Source organism: Sprattus sprattus (genome assembly GCF_963457725.1).
Source record: "Sprattus sprattus genome assembly, chromosome: 11".
Taxonomy (NCBI): domain Eukaryota; kingdom Metazoa; phylum Chordata; class Actinopteri; order Clupeiformes; family Clupeidae; genus Sprattus; species Sprattus sprattus.
Window position 1 is genome coordinate 2,022,567 of NC_137909.1, and position 24,722 is coordinate 2,047,288.

Here is a 24,722-nt window from a genome sequence, read left to right on the forward strand (position 1 = left end):
ATATGTGGCAATTTCAATGAAGGTACCCTCAAGCCAACTGTGTCTAGCTTCCACCTGTAGAATCTGAGTGCAGATTTTATCCATCTTCAACAATGACAGATGATAAATGGGGTTGGGACTTCATGCAATCACAATTTTCAGATTTCAATGTTTCTTCAACTGACAACAAATATTTGTTTTGTTTTTGCATTAAGTACCTGCATGTCTTTAGGATAGCAAAAATAGGGTAAAATGTCAGTAAGCAATTACCTTAGATGCTGGAATGTTGTCTTTGGCTTTATTGTTCTGTCTTTATTATATCTATAAATCAACTTTGTGACCAAGTGATTTTAGTTAATATTATTTCGATTTTGTTCACTGTTTTGAGATCAGGACAATTGACCGATCGTCAGGGCCCCGCCCCCTTAGTTATTGTTGCTACGTCCGACACAATTCCCGGAACTGTCAACGCAAAAGCCATTGCGAGCACTATAACTGTCAGTGTGAGTGATGATTTTGGAGTAATACCTCCACGATATCCTCCAGATCAAGCCAAAAGGGACTGCAATTGCAGTGGAAGGATATATCCAAAATATTAAGATCAACAACGAAGTGGACACAACAATAATTGAAGCAAAGGCATACAGGTCTCAAAAAATCATAGAAACCATACAACCTCTTCATTAAATGCAACCAGCACAACCTTGTAGACTAGTCATGTTACTTCACCACTGGGTAAGATCTGTATATTTAAGCAATATAGCACGAGTGGGAGTGGGGTAGGTAAGGGATAATCCCACGGGTGGTGTTCGGCCGTAGCCATCGAGGCCGAAGGCTGTGAAAAGTCCCGTAACTGTAGGTATGTTGACGAATAACCTATAGCATGGAATGTCTCTCGTCCAATCAGAAACAGCTAAATTACGCTCTAGAACCCAATTGTTTTATAAAGTATTTCAACCTATCTAATAACCTCCAAAGATTTGTTATTCTTATTATTTATTCCGTACAAGCCTGCCACCCACTTTTGACTCCCACCAGTTTGCATACAGAGCAAACAGGGCTACAGAAGATGCTATTGCCACAGCTCTCCACACCACTCTTACACACGTGGAACAGAGAGGGAACTACGCCAGGCTGCTCTTCATAGACTTCAGCTCTGCTTTCAACACAATCTTATCAAGCAGACTGGTCACAAAATTGATGGACTTAGGGCTTTCACAACAAATCTGCTTCTGGATCAAAAACTTCCTGACAGACCGTTCCCAGAGGGTTAGAGTAGGATCCCATCTCTCCTCAGCCCTCAGCATCAGCACCGGCTCCCCACAGGGCTGCGTGTTGAGCCCCCTACTCTACACCATCTATACCCATGACTGCACCCCCACCCACCCGAGCAATGCCATCATTAAGTTTGCAGATGATACAACGGTGTTGGGGCTCATCTCAGGAGGAGATAAGACTGCATACAGGGAGGAGGTGCAAAGGCTGTCGACATGGTGCACCTTAAACAATCTGGTCCTCAACACCTCCAAGACAAAAGAGCTGTTAGTAGATTTAAGGAGGAAAACATCACACATGCAGCCTATTGTTATAAATGGGGCGCAAGTGGAGAGGGTATCAGACTTTAGGTTCCTGGGCACTCACATTTAGGAGGACTTTTCCTGGAAACACAACACCAATGCACTGCTGAAAAAGGCACAACAGAGGCTGTATTTCCTAAGGTTACTCAGGAAAAATAAATTTAACAGGAACTGTTAGTGTCCTTTTACCGCTGCTCTGTGGAGTCAGTGCTGACACTGCATGAAATGTGGGATTTACGACAGTCTCCGACCCTGTGTATTGCCGTAGAAGCCCACATTGGTGTGAAAGCCCCCCCCCCCTTCCCCTTGGCCAGGCCTAGGTTTTGTTATGTTAATTCAATTGACCTGGATTGAACACAACAACCCCCCCCCCCCCCCCCCCCCCCGCCAGGGGAGGCACCCCGTCACTGCTTCACTGATTTAAAAAACCTGAAAGTCACAGGTTTCGATCCCCACTAGTGGCAACCATGGCCCAAGTTGCTTAACGACTGTTAACGACTCTTAATGATATAATTACATGCCAGAAACGAATCTCAAGAACATTAAGGTGAAATAATAATATATAAGTTAGGAACATTACACATAAACTTTTTAACACATACCACCATAAACATGTGAGATAATTCGACAAGAGACATGGAAAGGTGTTATCTTTCCCCATCCCACCCATGCTAAGCCATTTCTAGCATAATATGCGATCTACCGTGGAAAACAGAAGGCAGGCGATTTTTTTTTTAATCAGTTCTCACCACACAACGACGTTGCATCTTTGCTCCTTGAATGTCCAGTGGTGTAGTCCAGTATATACGCAGGTATACGGAATATACCCACTTATTTTTCAGTCAGCATTGGGTATACCCACGCCACATCTCAAAACAGGGTGTTTATCCTGTGCTGTATGAATAAATAAAGAGTACCCACTTCTCCAGGGACAACTACACCACTATGAATGTCGATATGTAATGGTATGGTGTTATTGAAACTTACTACGTGTAAAAAAGACTAGAAATGTAACGTTTATTATTTCAGGTAGGCGCATACCTACGTGACAATAAATCTGTTTCTGTTTCTGACTCGAGTCTAAAGTTTCTAATGTTGCCTCGGGCGCCTTTACGTGAACATAATTAAAACGTCACATAAGTCCACTAAACAATTCCCGATTCGCACGCTCCAGTAACAGAAGAGAAATACCCCAGAGGAGGGAGGAATGATAAACCAGGTACTTGGTCGCACCGACGAGCTAGAACATTACCAGCAAAGGTGGCTAAGCGGTTAGCAACAGCACCATTAGGTACAAAGTACCACTAACCTGAAGAGCACAGGTTCAAATCTCGCGAAGCTCGCCTAAAATCTACCTGAAAAGTCACAGGTTAGATATTTACGAGTGGCAAACATGTCCCAAGTTGCGAAATGACTATCTCGATATCAGGGTAAGCCCGACTCTGTATAATCACATGCCAAAAGTGAATCTCAAGAACATTACAGAGAGGAAGCTCCGGAATATGAGTGGAACAGCCTCGAAAATACATTGCAACCCCCGAACTCTGAAAATGAAAGGCAAAGCAAGAATCGTGAAATCCCCGAAATCAAAACCCTAAAGACAGAACTCTGAAAACGGTGAGCTAATCAAGAAATGTGATAACCCCGGAGCAAAACCCCAAAGACAGAATATTAATTAAATTATTATCGTGTACATTTTAATTTCGTTTTTATGGGGCAATAGCTGTAAATGGGAGGGGATACGTTTTGTCAGTTGAAAGCTGACCTATAGACAGAATCTCATTCCGTCTCATCACAAGACGTTTTAATTCAATTCCTTCTCGTTTTCAACCAATGGCTGCAGCAGGGTGTGTGGGGCTAGACTGCTGATAGTCAATATGCTAATAAGAGCATTTCGAACCTTTGTCAGCGTGAGGTGAGAATGCTAAACACATCGGCCCCCCTCCCCTCGCAGGTTCCTTCCCGGGAATTTCCGTTCGTATGCGGCAGACGGATATTTCGGGGGAATGTACGCGATCAGCCAGGAATGGTGATCATTCGCGGCTGTATCACAGCGTTTACGGGCCCGATAATCTTGCTTTTCGTGCAGTGTGAGCTATGGCATATCGCTGTGGTTTGCCAGCTGCACAGCAGCAGAAAGAAAGGTACTCCAGAGGGTCATTAAGACCACACAAAGAGTCATTGGCTGCTCTCTGACACCTCTGGAGGACTTCTATAGAACACGCTGCCTCAGGAAGGCCCACAGCATCCTCAGAGACTTAACACACCCTGGTCACCATCTTTTTGAACTGTTTCCCTAAGGGAGGCGCTTTCGCACCATCAAAGCAAAAACAGACTGAGAAACAGCTTCTATCCAAGAGCCATCATAGCACTTAACAATGCACAAAACTAACCTGTATTTGTCTCTTTGATGTATAATATGTCTTGTGTTTTTTTTATAACTTGTTTTACTAAAGCTGAGTATTCATAGTGTAAATTTGTATCGTTGTATATATTTGTATTGTTTTTGTTTTTTATTTTTCAATAGCACTGAAGTCTGAGAGCTGCCACCTCAATTTCGTTGCACTTGTGCAATGACAAATAAATATATTCTATTCTATTCTATTATGTTCATTTAGAACAAATGCATTTTTTCTGGGTACAAATTGATGCTTTATGTATACAGTTACACATGTCTAGGGCTTTGCTAACATATACAAAGCATTTGTGCTAAAGTCATCTTGTGTGCAAGTTGATATATCAGGGCTGCAAACTTTGTCAATTTACAGTTTTTACCCTTAAAATAGGTAATCCACATGAATTGTGTAGATCTGCGAACAGGCTTAACACATCGCCCTCTGGCAGAGGTAGATTGGTAATAAGACATTTACATATTGCCCTGTGGCAGAGGTAGATTGGTAATGAGACATTTTCCTGGTGGGAGGACGCCAGTGGGGCAGATGTAATTTAATTTAAATCTTCTATACTGAGACTGGCCCAATCAAATCTCTTCCAAGGCTCCACCCCTACCCCTCTCTCCTCTCTTGTTTCTGGGGTCAGATGCCTTGGCTCAGAGCCTACAATCTGTGGATGAATGAGGACATCAAAATGAACAAACAAAGGCGCAAGGGGGAGTATGGAGTATGCGCCAAATTTATATAAAAAATAGGGCTGGTCAAGTAAACGCGTTAATCTTGCGTTAATTCATCAATTAATTAACGCCGACAATTATTTTAACGCGCGTTAACGCAAGTTTTATTATTTATTTTATTATTGTAAGACTGTTGCCAATAGGCTTTTATTTTGACTGCTGCGCAACCGGAAAAGAAAAAAATGGCCGGATAAACATACCTGGATAAGGGCACAGACATATATAGCCTACAGTTATACTTGAAAGGTTGACCACAAGCAAGTTAACACAGGTACACGAAAGCTAAACTTCTCGAAATAATGTGGCGAGCCTGTGCATCACCTCCAGCAAAGTTAACGTCAGTGGGCGTTAACCAGTCATCTGTTTAGCTAGAATCTATAAGTTCGTTTTCTGTGAATGATGCTAGCAGCAGCTAAGCAGCTGGCTATCCTAGCCTGTCACCCTACTGGATCTACCATTAAGATCACATCAGGATGACAAGAAAATCAACTATCGAAAATATGATTTTGAGCTTGTTGTGCAATGATATCCCCTGTCCTCCCGGCTCCCGATAAGTTAAGCTAACTAATTTGAACGTGCTAGCTGTCGCTAGTTAGCATGGGGAGTTGTCATTAACTAGCGAGCTACAAACGTCAGAGGGCTATGGCAGAAACAACGTCATAACCAGGCTGGTTAGTTACATTACAGGGAAACCAGCCATCAAGTACATGGAATTGAGTTGTAATATTGTCAACACAACTTTCTGGTGCTTCACCACACTCTAAACATCAATGCCCTGGCAGTCACAACAAGCTTCAGGTTTGTATTTGTTTTGACAACATTGTTAAAGTTGAGAATTACACTAAGTATTTATTTTATTAAACTGCTACTATATAAAAATGCTGATGTTAAGTGTTTGCACAACAACTGTTGTGGAACTTTTGTTCATATGGCAGAACATTTCAAATAAAAGTGCGCTATACACTACTTTTGAATTGATTTTTGGATTTTGTGTAAAAAAAAATGCGATTAATCGCGATTAATCAGGGAAATCATGCGATTAATCGCGATTACAATTTTTAATCGTTGCCCAGCCCTAATAAAAAAGCTAGAGGCTGATGTCTCCAAATGTGCAAAAATAACAGACATGTTTGCTGCATGGGCTGCAGTAGCTTCAACGTCTCCAGAACTGACATTGTGCAGAGACCCATAGCCTAGGGATCCTTTACCCCAGAGAGAAAAAAATATTAGTTTTTTACTATAATTCCAACAATAGGTAACAGAATGTATGACTGATTTGGCAATGGGTTTCATACAATTTTTTTTTAAAATATCTAAACTCAAAAACCTTATCAGATGGGGGAGCCTGGAAGAGAATGGGGATCCCGCTCTGGTCTAATTTGTGGCAGTTTAGGGGTCCTTGATAAACAAGAGTTTGAGAACCGCTGTGCTAAATGATATTTGAACATGCCAATTACAGTGAATTCACCTTGAACTAAAAATAAAACTGACATAAACAAATAGCGAAAACTGGTTTACATAATGAAACAAATGGCACTAATACAATAGACAGGGTCTAGGGGAATTTGCCTTCGATATTAACAGATGAAGTGCTGATGTAAGCCGCACTGCTGTTGCTTGGTTGAGATTAATTAACGTTATCGTCACTCCTTAGCGCATCAAAAACGTGATATTCATGCAAAGTTATTGCATTCTGGACAAATGTTTCTGCATATTGGTAGTATTTCCCCCCTTTGACGAAATAGACGTATTGCAGGCGTTGCAAGTTACCCTGTGGTCATCTGTTTGTGTGAAATATAACCACACTTTTAAACGCCTCTGCCTAGAAGACATGTTGGCCTTCGGTATAAACAAAACCAGGCTGCGTGGGTGTGACGTCATTGCGCATGCGCAAACGGCACTGGAATCGATACATTTACATTTAGTCATTTAGCAGACGCTTTTGTCCAAAGCGACGTACAACAGAGAGAACAATCAAGCTAAGAGCATGAAAACCTGGTGTAACAATAAATACTGCTTATTTTTTTCAAAAAAATAGAAAACGACATAGAAAGAAAAAGAAGTGCGGGCCTGTTACTGCTTAAGTGCAGGTTAAGCCAAGGTGCCAGTTAGGAAGGGAGGTGCTCTCTGAAGAGTTGGGTCTTCAAGAGCTTTTTGAAGGTAGGGAGGGACGCCCCTGCTCTGGTAGTGCTAGGCAGGTCGTTCCACCAACGTGGAACTACAACTGAGAATAGTCTGGATTGCCGTGCTTGCACCGGGGGCAGTGCCAGACGACGCTCACTGGATGAGCGCAGCGTCCTGGGTGTAATATTTGCCCTTACAAGAGCATTTAGGTAGGTGGGAGCAGACCCAGTAAGCACTTTGTAGGCAAGCATGAGTGACTTGAATTTGATGCGAGCAGCTACCGGCAGCCATTGGAGCTCAGTGAGTAGCGGGGTGACGTGCCCTCTTTGGTTGGTTGAACACCAGACGCGCCGCCACGTTCTGGATCATCTGTAGTGGTTTTACCACGACCGGCAGGCCCGTTAGGAGGGCGTTGCAGTAGTCGAGGCGGGAACTCACCAAGGTTTGCACCAGCAGCTGGGTGGCATACTGGGTTAGGTACGGCCTGATTTTGCGGATGTTGTATAGCGCAAAGAGGTATGACCTGGCGACAGAGGCGATGTGGGCTGTGAAGGTTAGTTGGTCATCAAAAATGACCCCGAGGTTTCTTCTTTTTTGGATGGAGCCAGAGATAAAGAGTCAGTGTTGTGGTGGATGAACTGTTTGGCTGGGAAGACCATCAGTTCTGTTTTGGCCAGGTTCAGCTGAAGGTGGTGGTTTTTCATCCATGTGGATATATCAGCAAGACAGTCCGAGATCCGTGCCGAAACAGTGTTGTCCTCAGGAGGGAAGGACAGAACCAGTTGAGTATCATCGGCATAACAGTGGTAGGAAAAACCATGCAAGCGGATGATAGGGCCCAGCGAGGTGGTGTAGATGGCAAAGAGAAGTGGTCCCATTACCGACCCCTGGGGCACCCCAGTGGTGAGGTGGTGGGGTACAGATAGATGACCTTGCCATGACACCTTGAATGAGCGCCCAGTGAGGTACGATTCAAACCAGGAGTGCGCCCTTGCCTGAGATGCCCATACTTGACAGTATGGACAGAAGGATGCGGTGGTTGACTGTATCAAACGCAGCTGATAGGTCAAGTTGGACGAGAACTGAGGATTGAGCTGCTGCTCTAGCTGTTTTTAAGGCCTCTGTCACAGATAGCAGGGCTGTTTCGGTGAAGTGACCGCTTTTGAATCCAGACTGGTTTGGATCGAGGAGATTGTTTGTTGACAGGAACTCTGTGACCTGTTTAGGCTAGGCTAACGATTCCAAGGAATCGATCCACTGGGGACTGGTTCTCAACAAGAACCGGTTCTCGATTCCCATCCTTAGTGAACAGACCATCTTGTTCCGTTTCACAGTACTAACATGAACCTCTGTCATTGGTGTTGAATCAAACTGCCATCGGCCGTCCTCACTGACTGAATCCATCTCTCTTTGTCTTTCACACACCCAGGAGTGACAGCTCGTTCCGTTTCTTCGTCTTCTTCTTTGTGTACATCTGTCAGTTTGGAGTTCATGTGCTTCAGGCCATCGGTATAACAGGCTGGGGAGCGAGGTGAGTGTAAGGATCCCTCAGTATTGGACATGGATACACAAATACACATGCAAGAATAACTGGAACAAACAACAGCTGACTGCGAAGCAGCAGTTTAATCCCTTGAAGTGATAATTTGCCAAAAGTCATTCTTTGATAACTATATAAATGTTTACATGGCGAACAAGCACTTGAGATTCAGATATAGGAGCATAAGCCATGGACATATATTTAGCATTATGTATTTCTGTTCCAATTATTAGTTATAAATGTCTTAGTTCTTCCTGTCAGTTCATAGCTCTATATACAAAAGTTGAATTTTTAAAACGTAATATGTGAGGATTTTACATTTTTCTCAACATCTGCTCTAAATCTTGAGTAATAACTGAATTATTGTTCACATAAATGACGTCTGCACTGAATCATCTTCAATTCTTTTTGATGTACTAATATGACCATGTTTTGTAGTGACTTTGATGTGCTAATATGACCATGCTTTGTAGTGATTTTGATGTGCTAATATGACCATGTTTTGTAGTGACTTTGATGTGCTAATATGACCATGCTTTGTAGTGACTTTGATGTGCTTATATGACCATGCTTTGTAGTGATTTTGATGTGCTAATATGACCATGTTTTGTAGTGACTTTGATGTGCTTATATGACCATGCTTTGTAGTGATTTTGATGTGCTAATATGACCATGCTTTGTAGCGGCTGGATCTCGTCCCTCACTGGTCTCAACACAAGCATTCCTGTGGGCATCATCATGATCCTCATCGCTGCGCTCTTTACGGCCTCTGCAGTCATGTCCCTTATCATGTTCAAAAAGGTAATACACACACATCTGAGTACACTACCAGACATTAGGATACACACACACACACACACACCTGAGTACACTACCAGGCATAAGGTTGCACACACAACACCTGAGTACACTACCAGATATTAGGTTGCACACACACATCTGAGTACACTACCACACATAAGGGCAGGGGCGGAGATCCCATTTCATTGCATGGGAACGTTTCAGAGAGTAATTCCGGGGGGTGGGACATGAAAAAAGTTGCTGTCACAAGAGCTACCATAACTTAGCTGCTAAATACCGAATTCTCTAATAACAGTGACAAACAGAAATTCGACGTCAGTTTTAAATTCTCTAAACGGCAATACATGTCCTAACACGAAATATCTAGCCTACTCACAGACAAATAATGTTGAAAGTTCAAACGCAAACCAAGGCTCTTCAAGGAGGAATTCAGCTGCATGCAAATTAACGTCTTCTCTAGTGCCCTGCGCAGCCGTATGAAGTTCATGAGCCGTCCATTGAGTCAAAACTAATAAAATCAGATCATGTTCCCGTGATGATCTCCAAGATCTCTGATGGTAAAAGAAAAAGTAGTCCAACCAATACAGTGCCCTCCGCAATTATTGGCACCCTTAGTGAATGTGCCCAAAACAGGCTATGAAAAAATATTTGTTTGCTGTTTATCCTCTTGGTCTTTCACTCAAAATATTTACAAAAATCTTACCTTTTCATTGAAATAAAATTTTTGAAAGAAAACTTTTTTTTTTTTTCATTAAATAAATACTATTCTCCTAAACAGGTGTGCCACAATTATTGGCACCCCTTAATTTAATGTTTGAGCAGCCTCCCTTTACCAAGATAACAGCTCCAAGTCTTCTCCTATAATGCGTGATGAGGTTGGTGAACACATGGCACAGACCTGAGACCATTCCTACATACAGTATCTCTGCAGATCCTTAAGATTCTGAGGTCAACACATTTGCAGATTCGGCTTCAGCTCTTCCCACAGATTTTCTATGGGGTTTAAGTCTGGGGACTGTGATGGCCATGGGAAAACCTTTATTCTGCTGTCGGTGAACCATTTTTGTGTTGATTTTGAGGTGTGCTTCGGATCATTGTCCTGCTAGGAGGTCCAACCACGGCCCATTTTAAGCTTCCTAGAGGGGGGCTGTTAGGTTTTTATTTAATATCTGCTGGTATTTGATGGAGTACATGATGCCATGTATCCTAACAACATCAGAGATCCGCCACCATACTTCAATGTGGGTATGGGGTGCTCTTCTGTATGGCTATCTTTCTGTCTACGCCAAACCCACCTTTGATGTTTGTTGCCAAGAAGCCTTATTTTGGTCTCATCTGACCATCTGCCAAACTTCATTCTACCACCTAAGAAACATCTCAAGGCTGAGACCCTCTCTTCCCAAACATGCTGCAGAAAAGCTGGTGCACGCATTCATCAGCTCCCGTCTGGACTACTGCAACTCTCTGCTGGCAGGTCTTCCAGCAAAAACCATCCAGAGGCTGCAGTATGTTCAAAACAGTGCTGCCCGGGTTCTCACCAAGACAAGGAGATCAGAACACATCACCCCAGGCCTCCACTCCCTCCACTGGCTTCCAATCAACCAGAGAATAAACTTCAAAGTCCTACTTCTAGTTCACAAGGCCATAAACACCACCGGTCCGGCCTATCTCCAGGATCTCCTCACCCCTCATCTCACACCAAGGACTCTTAGGTCTGGACAAGCAAACCTTCTTGCAGTTCCCCGAACAAATATGTCCAGAATGGGAGATCGTGCCTTCTCCTCGCTGGGGCCAAGACTCTGGAACAAGCTCCCGGAGAACATTAGGGCTTTGGACTCCATCACTATTTTTAAATCCCACCTCAAAACCCATCTTTTTATATCTGCCTTCTCCTAAAGTCCTGGTTTCTGTTTTTCTTTTATTTCTTTTCTGTATTGTTTTGAATGCACTGTTTTAAATTGCTATTGTGACCCTGTTAAGCACCTTGAGACATCTTTGAATGTGAAAGTGTGCTATACAAATAAAATGCATTATTATTATTATTATTATTATTATATAACTGTAGTATAAAAGTCTGACTTACATTTGGCAAACTGTAGGCACTTTAGTTTGTTGTTGATTGACAGCAGAGGCTTTTTTCTGATAACCCTCAAAAACAACTTGTGGTGATGCAGTCTGATGGTAGTTTGGAGACTTTTCGACCCTAGGACTTAACTAACCTCTGCAATTATCCAGCTGTGATCCTTGGAGATTATTTTACCAGTCGAACCATCCTCCTCACGGTGCGTGGGGTTAATTTACAGATAGGTCCTCTTCCAGGCTGATTCCTGACATCTCCTGTTGCTTTTAACTTCTTAACTATTGCCCTGATTGTGGAAGTGGGTATTTCCAACTGTTCAGATATTTTCTTATTTCCCTAAATCTGGATTTCAGCAGCTCAACAACTTTTTGTCGCACTTTGACACCGAGTTATTTTGTCTTTCCCATCTTGATGAATGACTAAGGGTATTTGGCATGGGTAACCTCATATTTATACCTCAGTGAAGCAGGAAGCCATGGTTGAACACTTAAGAGTTCCTAATGAAACAGGTGAACTCAAAAATGTAAAACATGACTGTTAATATACTTCAGTTAGATTTTAAATATAGGATTTTCTAGGGGTGCCAATAATTGTGGCACCCATGTTTGTTTTTTTGTTCATAAATTAATGTAGGATGGTCGGAGCAAAGCCTCATGGGAAATGCCTTTATCCAGTGAACGTAGGGAGATGACTGCGCGGATGTCAGAGAGAGAGAGCAGGTGAGAGAGAGCAGGTGAAGCGGACCTGATGTAAACAATGAATGTAGACATATTCTCGTATTTAGGGGTGCACGATAATATCGGCAAGACATCGGTATCGGCAGATATCGGCTTCAAAACTTAATTATCGGTATCTGCAGATATGAAAAATTTCTGCCGATGTACCTGGCCGATAAGGTGACGTGTAAATTATGCGCACGCGAAGCAAATTTTTATGAGAGTCGGCTGTGTGGCAGTAGCCTACTTCACAGTATCAGAGGATGATGACAAAATGCCTATTTGTCAGAAAACTTTTCAGGAGAAGGAGGAGGAGATGCAGCTTGGCCATAACGTAGGTTGCATACATAGATGCAGACCACCAGCGTGCCACGCTTTACAACATTACCTGTCGCGCTAATAAACGTTTATAAGTTACGGAGCTAGACAACACTAGCTTGTTAGCTTGCATGCTACGTGACACCAGAGAAGTGGATGATACCTGATTTGACGCGATGTGAAACGTTATGTCACGAGCCCACGCTATCTGTACATGGCTTACTTTTCCATATATGGAATTTATACAGCTAACTTGGCAATAAAGTTACATAGATTAGTCTAGAAATCCTAGAAGGGACGTTATTAAACTGTAAGTCAGTTAACCAACGTTAGCTTGCCAAGTAAGCCAAGCTGCATTTCCAGAGTGTAGTTGTTCAAGTTCAAGGAGGTACTGTTCAAGTATGAAAATTGTGACGTGAAAATATTAATAAATCTGCCATATTTGAAACCATTTCAGTTTCATGAGTGAATGTCTACTTCTAAAATGATACAAATCAAGTCTGTAATGTCCTGTATTTACAGCAATACCCTAGTATAATAACAGATTAATTCTAGTACAGTCTAGTACCCGGCCGACCTCAAGCAGATGGGTCCCCCCCTATGTGCCGTGGTTCTCCTCAAGGTTTCTTCCTGCCTAACAGGGAGTTTTTTCTTGCCCCTGTTGCCGTTGTGCATGCACTAAGGGGGTTCAGGCTCTGGGCTCTGTTAAGCGCCGAGAGGCAATTGTATTGTTATGGCGCTATACAAATAAAATTGAATTGAATTGAATTGAATTGAATAGTACAGGAGAGACTTTTCAATAATTAAAAAGCTGAGGTGTATATATCGGTATCGGCATCGGCAATTGGCCAAAATGAGCTTGTAAATATCGGATATCGGCTAAAATTCAATATCGTGCATCCCTATTCGTATTTATTATTATTTTATTTGTTTAAGTCAAAGGAAGTCTGTAGAATTGAACCACAAACATGCACATGCGTAGAACCTATTCAGTCTTGTTGGTCTGAAATAAAACATCGAAAAAGCATGGAGGTGAGGCACTCACTACCTTTGCCTCAATGATGGGGGCGTGCGATAGCCCACCGGTCGGGTTAATACTGCCGTTGTTGTAGTGCAGGCGAGAGAGGACGAGAAACAATCTCACAACCTGACCATGTACTGGGCAGATTGACTGGAACACGGAGCTGTATCCCCGCCCTTTGTAAACAGCATGTGAACTGAACCTCTTTGAGGAATAGGGGGATCATGACTTTTCAGCACTTAAAATTCAGTTAATAAGCACCGCTTGTGCAAAACATTTTTTTTTCAATTTTGTTTGGGGGGGGGGGGCAACGTTATGCGAGGGGGGGACATTCATTCGAACATATTCGAATATCTGGTTGCGCATTAGGCACGTCAATAACAGGACAATAATGAATACAACGAGACATAACTACTTGTATAGGTAATTTATTTAAGTTTAAACATATTTAACAACATATTACCTACACAAAAATAAGTAAACTAATGGCCAAGACCTCAGACCTTGGCCTCTCGCTCGCACACAGACACTCTTTCTTTCTCTCTCTCCCGCATCGTCGTGCTCTCAGCGCATAATGGTTTAAATGAACGACAACAATAAACAAATGCTGAGTGCTGATCAAGATTTTGCGCAAGCAATTTAATGTTGCAATTCTTGTCCCAAATATGGCAGGCTTCATTCAGAGATTGAAACAAATATTATAAACATTAATTTAAGTTTTACAGTATAGAACCGACATTGAATGCTCTGAGCGAGCATGGAACTTTTCCTTGGCATGAAACGGCAAATAATCAAACCAGTACATGAAGCTGTTGTGGCCTATCTAGTCTATTTTATTCATGGAATTTACAGTCACTACAGTCGCAACTAGCCCACACTAGTAATGTTTCTGTTAACGTTAAAGAAATGAGGCACACCCTGTTATACAATTCTACGATTCTATTGGTGTATACTGTTCCAGTGCTTCATAGAACTCCCTGAAGCCTTTCCCATCCACCACACTGATCGGCCTCATGTCCTTGCATATAAACGACATATATTTTTGCGTGCAGGCCTCCTGTCGTGCGCAGACAACGAATTTAACAAAATATGTATCCAGACGTGGCTGTTTCGCTGAAGTTCCACATATTATGCCATATTCACTTGGGTGCACATTTTGGAGATGTAGCCTCAAGTTGCTAGTTGTTGAATGCTAAGCTAACTGTAGCTTACATAGTGTAAACAGGACTTTCGCTGTAGGCTCAACATGGTTACCATCAACTGACCAAAATCCGAAATATTTCCAGACAACACTCTTTAGACTAGTTTTGGGGGTTTCAATCACTTTCTCTGCTGCTGTCAAGCTGGGGTTTTCACTTTCTGGCATCTTCCAGGCAAGTTAACTGCCAGCAGTGACGGTGTGCCAGACAGTCTCTGGCCTCAGGCTCACGCCCACCTGCAAAGCAGACAGTCGTGCCCCTGCTGCCGCTGTTGCGTTTTTTTTTTTTTTTTTACATTCGAATATTAATTTTCACATTCGAAATTCTGATTTAAAAAACTATTTTGAATGTATATTCGAATTTAGAATATTCATTGACAGCCCTAGTTCACTACCAGACATAAGGTTGCACACACACACACACACACACACACACACACACACACACACACATCTGAGTACACTACCAGACATAAGGTTACACACACACACCTGAGTACACTACCAGACATAAGGTTACACACACACACCTGAGTACACTAAATCAAATCAAATCAAATCAAACTTTATTTGTACAGCGCATTTCATACACAAAGGTAACACAATGCGCCTCACAGTAGGAAAGAAGGGAAATAAAGGGGGGGGGGGGGGGGTTACAAATACTTGTAAAGAGACATAGATAGATAAATGAGTAAACGTTCCATAAATGTAAAATAGATACATTTTACATGATAACAGGGCATCACATGACAACAGGGCATCACATAACGCATGTCAACAGGGCATCACATGTCAACAGGGCATCACATGACAACAGAGCATCACATGATAACAGGGCATCACATGACAACAGGGCATTTTGTTTTCTGTTGTGTTCTGTTTGTCGGGGCCGTACATGCATCCACTCGGCAAACGGGAAACACATTTGAGGTAGCGGTATTTAATTGGGGGTTACAAACACTTGTAAAGAGACACGGATTCGTAAATTAATAAATGTTTCAAATATGTTAAATTAATACATTTTTACAGTGAGTGATAAGCCAGATCAAAGAGGTATGTCTTGAGTGTATGTTTAAATGTATCAACCGTTTCAGCCATTCTTGTTTTAGTGAGGACTCGCGCTGCTGCATTCTGTATTGTTTGTAGTTGACTAATGGCTTTTTTTGGTAGACCAGACAAAAGAGAGTTACAGTAGTCTAGCCTGCTTGTGATAAACGCGTGCATCAGTCTTTCGGTGTCAGCCTGAGCGAGAAACGGTTGCACCTTAGCAATGTTTCTTAAGTGATAAAAAGATGTTTTAATTATATTTTTGATGTGGGTTTCAAAATTGAGATCTGAGTCTAATATGACACCTAGGTTTCTGGCTTGGTGCTTCGTGTTAAGTGCTAGTGTTTTTAAATGTGCAGATAGTTTATCTCTTTCATTTCTTTCACCAATGACTAATACCTCTGTTTTATCTTGGTTGAGCTAGAGAAAGTTTTGTGACATCCATACATTTATATCAGAAATGCAATTTACCAAGCAATCAATAGAGCTGTAGTTGTTGGGTGTTACAGAACTATAGAGCTGGGTGTCATCCACGTAACTATGATAGTCGATGTTGTGCCTCCTTATTACACTACCAAGGGGTAGCATGTAAAGACTGAAAAGTAAGGGCCCTAAAATGGATCCTTGAGGGACCCCACAGGTCATAGAAATGTTTTTGGAGCTGTGGTCTCAGAGGGCAACAAAGTATTCCCTGCCTGTTAGATAGGTCCTAAACCAGTTTAGGACTGGACCAGCGAGGCCAACCCCGTTTTCAAGTCTGTCAATAAGGATATCATGATCAACAGTATCAAAGGCTGCACTAAGATCCAGAAGGGACAGATAGCTTTTTGGAGTCAGCATTAATCCTGAGATCATTTACAACCTTGACTAATGCCGTTTCTGTGCTATGATAGGATCGAAAACCAGATTGAAATGTGTCAAAGACACAATTAGCATCTAGGAAAATATTTAACTGTTTAAAGACAATTTTTTCTAGGATTTTGCTAAGAAAAGGAAGGTTGGAGATTGGTCTATAATTGTTTAGAACAGAAGAGTCTAAACTGCTTTTTTTCAACAGTGGTCTCACCAGGGTAGTTTTAAGTTCTGATGGGAAAACACCTGTAAGCCAGGAACAGTTAATAATGGCTAGAATGTCCTTAGACACAGAGTCAGAGATGGTCTTAAAAAATTTGGTGGGAATGGGATCAAGAGGGCATGTAGACGGCTTTATTTGTGACACTACTTTGTTCAGCGTTTCTATATCAGTCAGTGCAAAAAAGCTAATACTGGTACAGCATGGTGGAGGGGGATCGGAAAACAAAACATTTGGAATTTCTTGAGCAATATTATTTCTAATGTTTGTTATCTTATCTCTGAAAAATGCTGCAAATTCCTCACATTTGGAGGTGGAAAAAAGACTATCATCTACTTTGGGTGCAGGGTTTATAAGGCTTAAGGTTTATAAATAATATCTATTGTTGAAAAGAGGACTCTGGAATTGTTAGAGTTTATAAATATCAATTTAGAGAAATTATCCTTCCTGGCATTTCTTATTGCTTTATTAAAAACTGAGAGTTGATCCTTAAAAATATCAAGGTGGACCTGTAGCTTGGTCTTTCTCCATGTACGCTCAGACCTTCTGCAGGATCTCTTAAGTTTAATAATTTCCTCATTTCTCCATGGAGCTTTTTGTTTGGCTAAAACCTTTTTTTGTTTCAATGGTGCTACAGAGTCAAGTGCTGTCCTTAATTTTGTACTTAGAGTAGTTACTAGATCATTAACACATGATGGCCCCGCCTCTGGCGTTTTTGTATTAGTTATGTCTTGTCTAGTTATCATTATTTTGAAATTTTCAGCTGCTGCAGAGTTAAGATGGCGTTTCTTAATAAAACTTTCGGCACTATTTTTAACTTTAGGTACCAGTGCTGTAGTCAGGCGTCAGTTACGGGGGGGACATGTCCCCACCACTATTCATGATTTGAATTTTGTCCCCACCACTCTTAAAAATGTGCAAACCAATTGCGACCGAAAAAATTCCCACAAACTCTACCGCAATCGCCCATTCTAAATCTTGCGCATGATCCACTCCCATCAATTCGCAAACATTTCTCAATTACGGTGACAGTTATTCATAATTATGAGCTATCACTTGCCCAATAACCATTTTAACAATAGTCAGTCTTGACAACAGCAAATAATTAATTTAGCCTCATTTGCCTTTTGCTGAATGAAACGAGTCTCGTTTTTATTAAGTAATATTGCCATCGAAAAATCGCAAGGAAGTCTGGGTTATTTTGTTGTCAAAGATTCTATAGCCCACCCACAATTATTGCGATTGTTTCCCACCCTGTGTTGTGTTGCATTGCGTGTTGAGTAGGCGATAAGTAGGCTCCCCCATGCCCTTCAAACACAAAAGTGGCTGTAGGAAGCGGTATGAACGCAACGAGCAGGATGAAAGGATGGCAAAACTGCCAAAATTATCTTCATTTGGATTTGTGGCGAAGGGTTCAGGAGAACGCTACGTCTCTGACCCCCAGCCCAACGGAAATAAGGCCCACCAGGGTAGGCTAATCACATAGCGTTTACTGTCTGATATACTGTCAACTCCTATAGTTCACGTCCTGCTTTTCAAGCAGCGATCTCTCAGCAGTCATGAGTGCAACAAATAGCAAAAGCTCAGATTGTGGATAACCACTTGGTTACATCAGCCTTTGGCGAGGTGTGCATGGCTCTGCTATTGTTTCTTACCGTAGAATGCCATTCTAAACGTCATGCATGTTACGTTTTATAATACGCCTAATGCTACTTCAAATGTATTTTTTCGCTTCAATGTCGTTAAAAGAATAAGATATTGTTGGAGGAAGTTTGTTTTGTTGCAGCAGGCGCTGTCGAGCGGCTGTTCCAATAAATCCATGTAAATGTTCGTAATTCACAATAATGTTTGATAACCCCCTGAAGAAGTTGTATTAATGTTTCCCCATGTGTTGTCTACTGCTCATTTTACACTGTTTCTCCAAAATCCGTTTGATCGATGAAATAGCCTACTGTGTTCATTGGTGTTTTCATGACAACATATTGTAGCAACCCTTAATGTGTATTGTACATCATAAACATTAGCCTGCGTCTCGCAGAATTGCATTATAATTGCTTCTGACGTTACGAAGGTAAGGGGGAAGTCAAGCCATTGTTACGCCGCTGGTTGATACTCAGTACCTTGTTTCATTTCATACACCCTTCACAGTCTGACATTGATTGTCTGGTAAACTTTTTTGCTGTCAAGAGAAGTGTTTAGTTGCCAATTCTGTTCTTTGTCCTATGTGTATTAGTATTACATAATCCCGAGCCGATACCCTGGTGTTCCCAACACCGTTTTGCAAAACAAGCCAAAACACGATCTTTTATTGTTCGAATGGGATTTTCAACACCTGACAATACACTGTAGAGCATATTGTAATGCAACGTTGAATGGATGACTGGCTAACATAAGGGTACCCAGCACTTTTCAAACCACACTCAAGCTTATGGTTATTGTCCCCACCACTTCTAAAAACAAACTGACGCCCTTGCTGTAAAGAAAATACAAAAGTGGTCAGAAAGAGCAAGGTCACAGATAGACGATATAACAGTCGTAAGACCCTTTGTAATAACTAGATCAAGGGTGTGGCCACGGTTGTGAGTGGGTTCAGTGATGTGTTGGGTAAAGTCCATGGAATTTAAGAGATTCATAAAATCCCGGGCTTTTGAGTCGTTCCCATTATCAATATGTATGTTAAAATCGCCAGTGATAATAATCTTATCGTAGTTTGTGTGGATAATGGAGAGTAGTTCTGAAAAGTCTGTTAGAAAAGTGGGACATTGCTTGGGTGGCCTATACACAGTTACTGACAGAACAGGAGGCTGGCACTTAAGAACTATGGCATGATATTCAAATGAGGCAAACTCATCGAAGGAGATGCTCCTGCAGCACAGGGCATCCGTGGCTATGGTGGCTGTCCCGCCCCCTTTTTTACCATTTCTAATGGACTGAAAAAAGCTATAATTGGGAGGGGACGCTTCAATAAGAGCTGCAGACCCATTTATGTTTAGCCAGGTTTCTGTTAAAAACATACAGTCTAATTTACGTTCACATATAAGATCATTAATGAGAAATGTTTTGCCTGATAGTGACCTAATATTTAGTATTGCAGACCTGCCAACATGTACGCATTTTGCGTACCTGGCACGCATTTTGACATCAAAGTACGCTGGTACGAGTTGATGGTCTAAAAGTACGCATAACCAAAAAAAAAAAAATATCTTTTTTTTTTTTAGAACGCATAACGCTCAATAATGCATTGCCGGTTTTCAACGGGTTCAAACTTCACAGTCTGTCTCGAGTCACCAATGCGTACATAGGCAGCTGCAGCAGATCAAGAAGCAGAAGAGGAGTTTGACCAATCACAGACCCCCTGCCGTTACTATCGTTACTATTCCCTGTATGACCATCGAAATCAGAGAATACTAGGTTACTCTGCGGTCAGAGGAATCAACCGCTGTTTAGGTGTCAGTTAGCGATTTTTCATTCATGAATACTTACCTAATTCTCCCTTCCCGACCACATCTGGCCAATTCTTCAAGTGAGGACATTAAAAAAATCACTTAAGGTAAACTAACGACTAATGTAGAGATAAGACGTTAAAAATGTATTTATAAAAATATAGCCCAACGATGTTAACCATGTGGTTTTCGTGTTCGCCATCGATTTAAAATGGCAAATAAATCTAAGTGTCTTGGCTGTGTTAGAAATGGTTTGACTTTACGCTTTTTGTGTTTTTTCAAACTACTTATTTTAGACAAACTCTTGTAGTATGTTACCATGGATACCACCAGATAAAATAAAAAGATCGCAAAAAATCATAGATAGTTACCGGGAGAGATGGCCATGCCTCCGTTCTTTTCAGACACATCCCCACCATGCTTTCTGCACAGTGTGCAATGTCATTATTGACATCAGTCACCAAGGAGCAACAGGTAACGAACACAGTAAGATGCATATCAGAAAATCATAGGCCTATCTGTCAAGTTCATGCTAGAGGTCCGCGGCAGTCTTCTACGTACAGTGTCCACACATGCTTACGCACAGCTGTTGTCAGGCCACAGTGTAAAAGGCTACATGTTTCTAATAATAATAATAGGCTAATGATAATAGCAGACATCCAAAGTCTCCCGGAAGTTCCGGGAGTCTCCCGCATATTGATAACCACTCCCTGATTGCCCGCAAATGACTTAAAATCTTCCGGAATCTAGAGCGAGCGACGTGCTCCAAACCGTGTTAGCATCTGTGTAGAGCGCGCACGACAGAGAGAGAGAGGGACCTGGAGACTGTGCGTGTGTGAGGCAGTGTGCGTGTGTGCCTCAGGAGCATCCTGATTGGCCTGTTTCGGTAAGTCAACCAATCAATTTTCAGTGTGGGCGGCCTTTTATCTCTTTTCCCGAACCGAATCATCAGTTCAGTGTATCTAGGAACAGGGGCACCATGGCACAGGGAGAGTGCCCCCAAAAAAGTTTCATTTCATGTGCATATTATTCATGCCAGCTAGTTGCCAGGGCTACATGAAAACAACAAGCTCCTTAAACTTGTTTAAAGTTGCAATGGAATACAAATAAAAGCAGTTAACATAAATAGGATAGTATTAGCTGCATATAATAAATAAATAGTAAAAGTAATCTACATATTTAAACATAATTAACAAAGAATTGCATAGGGCTATAGCCTATAGAATGATATTATGCTTTTATAACTTTTAGGGACCACAACAGTAATACGTAGGCCTAGGGGGGGGGGGGGGAATACCTCCCTGAAATGACTTTTTGCAGGTTGGGATGTCTGTAATAGCCTAAAAAAATGCTTCCACTGACTAGAATTTAATTAAATAATAAAGAAGCAAACACAGCGCCATCATTTGGTCTTAGCAGTTGTCTAGTCCTGGTATCACATGTAATTGGGCTTGCATTCGAACATCAGACGTGGGGAGAAAAAAGAATGATGAATCATGACACTTGATAGGTATAAGGTAGGGAAAAAATACAACATGACCATTGTGTGAGAAGTTCCTAAGGAGCCTAGAGTGAAATAACATCCCAGGCTACAAATTAGTTGTCACAGTTATCACTTATAACTGTTATCACAGTCTTTTTATTTTATTTCATTAGGCCTTCTAAAGTGGTTCAGAACTGCATTATTTATTAGCTCAGAATGTCGTCGATTGGTTCAATCATGCAACAACAGCATTATAACTAATAAAATGAAGGCCACAAAATCTTGCCGCGCCGCACCGGGGTGGTACTCAAACACATTTTCCAATGTTGGCAGGTCTGGTATTGCCATTGAAGACTCTGGGGGGCATGAGTCTGTGATGTTTTCTACAGGATGTAAGGTTGCGCACACACACACACACACACACACACACACACACACACATCTGAGTACACTACCAGACATAAGGTTGCACACACACATCTAGGTACACTACCAGACATAAGGTTGCACACACACAGAGGGAGAAACTTCCCCTGTATATCTTAACTCTGGTGTTCTGTGTATCTCCTGTCTGTCTTCCCCTGTATATCTTAACTCTGGTGTTCTGTGTATCTCCTGTCTGTCTTCCCCTGTATATCTTAACTCTGGTGTTCTGTGTATCTCCTGTCTGTCTTCCCCTGTATATCTTAACTCTGGTGTTCTGTGTATCTCCTGTCTGTCTTCCCCTGTATATCTTAACTCTGGTGTTCTGTGTATCTCCTGTCTGTGTGTGTGCAGGTGCATGGCATGTACCGGACAACTGGGGCCAGCTTTGAAAAGGCCCAACAGGAGTTTGCCACCGGCGTCATGGCCAACAAGACTGTCCAGACGGCGGCTGCAAGTGCTGCGTCTACTGCTGCAACTAGTGCTGCGAATAATGCTGCGCGTGGAGCCTTCAACTGATTGGCTCACGGAGGAGTGTCCTTTTTTTCTGTCCACGCTCTGATCCTCTGTTCCACCTAACTGTACTCACAAGCCCTGGCCAGCCTCCTCAAGCCACTCTCATCCATGCAGCAAATGAGTGTAAGCAGCCTCCTGATTGGCTCAGTGCACTCCAGTGACTGTCCGACCACACCCCCCAGGTCCTCTGTCTTTTCAAACGTGTGGGTGTGTGAAGGCATGCACAGTGCTATGACGAGAGAATTAACAGAATGTTTGCTTTCTTTATCTGTCTGGATAGCAGATCCATCTTTCTGTCCTTCCCCCCTCAGCAATGCCCCTGTCCACAAGCTCTACAGCATGCAGGAAGTTAGATTGATTTTTGTTGCCAATATGAAGCCCCACCCCACCCAATCATACACACTCGGTGTATCAGTCACATCTTGCACCTTTTCATTGGTTTCTGTTGCAGTCAGATATTGTGTGGGATATAAATAGAACGTAACTAAATTCTCCATCCTAAAAATACATAAATATATATATATATATATATATATATATATCCTCTCCCAGATTGACTTTCTGTTGTCATTCCCTCTTTTAGCCTAGTTCCTAGAGCAAGGCCCTACAAACTACAGATGCCTAAACACAAATGTATATGTTCACCACCGAGATTTCACCTGAACCCTAGCAGAGGTGATGGAGAAACTCCAAGCTTGTCTATTTGTATTTAGTTTCCTGGAATGAAAACCGATGAGAGAAAGATGGAGCAAAATTGAGGAAGAAAAATGCCCCCTAAAATCATTCCCATTAAGGACACACTCCAAACATGCATGACAGAACTTGATGGACATTGGCCTGCTTTCTTACAAATGAGGACACTAGCTTTATATTGAAGATTCAAATTATTATTTGATAATATTGTCTTCTAAAAACAAGAACTGGATGTTTTCCATTGAAATGCTTTTCTGTCACATGGCAAGACTATTGATGAACAAATCATGGTGGCATATATGTGTGTGTGTGTGTGTGTGTGTGTGTGTGTGTGTGGTGTGTGTGTGTGTGTGTGTGTGTGTGGTGTGTGTGTGTGGTGTGTGTGTGTGTGTGTGTGGTATGGCTGTTCGGGTGGTGTTCAGGCGGTCAGAGAGGAGAGGAAAGAGATGAACTCATTTCCAGGCGTATTACTTCTTTGGTCCTTATTTCACCTTCATACGGTTCTTTTCTTTTTCACTGCCACGGCTGCCGATGTAGAGTCTGTATATTTTAATTCTTTAACTTTTGTTTTAATTCAGTGGATTAGTTCATTCTAGCTGACCTGTGAAATGGTCTCAGCCACATCCATCTCATGAGATTAATTGTTCAAATGAATGCTCCAGGTAATGACTTAAAGCTGCGCGTTTGTGTGTGCATGTGTGAATGAAGGTCCTTTCTTTTAGGAATTATGTTACTTTTCAATGAGTGTCCTTCCCTCAGCTACACTCTGTTGATGAAAGACAGACATTGCACCTCTTCAGAGTTTTGTTTTGTTTTCACCGTCTCTCTCAGAGTAGTTCTGACTTCTTTATAGTCAGTGTGTGTGCTTGTGTGTTGAACTACAGTGAGTTGTTCTTTTATAAATACATTTCCACCATTTTCACCTGTATGTTTATACTGTTCCTTTCTCTTCTGTTTTTGTTTGTTTGTTTGTTTTTTAAATGCTTTCAGTCAAAGAATCACCTGGAAAATTTCAGCAGGCTGATATCATGATGTTAACTGTGTTGCAATGGCTTGTGGCATTGAGTTGTGCATTTTAATAATTGATGGTAAAAGTATGTAGTTGAAACACTGAGAAGACACTGAAAAATCAGTTGGTCCTTTTATTATTTGGTGACTGAAGAAAAACCTTAAGGGATGTTTGTATATTTTGTAAAATTGTTGATTGATCACCTGTCCTGAACTGAGCTGTACTGTATAAATGCACTCTCGTCTCTCATTCAGTTGCATGTCGAGTAGTTTGAGTTTTGTATATTTATTGTATTAACACAAAATAAAATTTAAAGTACACATCCTTGTGATAGTTCAATCTGTTTTCAATGTTACAGATGTGGGATATTTTCTCACCTGGGTGGTAGTAGTAGATGTAATATTAGTAGTAGTGATGTAATAATGATAGTAGTAGTGATGTAATAATAGTAGTAGTAGATGTAATAAAAGTAGTAGTGATGTAATAATAGTAGTAATAGATGTAATGATGATAGTAGTGATGTAATGATAATAGATGTAATTATATTAGTAG

The 24,722-nt window shown here is 41.6% G+C and overlaps 1 protein-coding gene across 1 annotated transcript in view; it reads left to right on the forward strand.

Annotated features, from left to right (window-relative positions):
- Nucleotides 1-24,490, forward strand: part of scamp1 (secretory carrier membrane protein 1) — a 49,052-nt gene extending 24,562 nt beyond the window's left edge. The window contains exons 7-9 of the mRNA XM_080847934.1: nt 8,240-8,341; nt 9,034-9,151; nt 22,307-24,490. Of these exons, the coding sequence (XP_080704060.1) occupies nt 8,240-8,341; nt 9,034-9,151; nt 22,307-22,471 (385 nt within the window). The 3' untranslated portion in view covers nt 22,472-24,490. The remainder of the gene's footprint in view (nt 1-8,239; nt 8,342-9,033; nt 9,152-22,306) is intronic.
- The last annotated feature ends 232 nt before the right edge of the window (nt 24,491-24,722 follow it).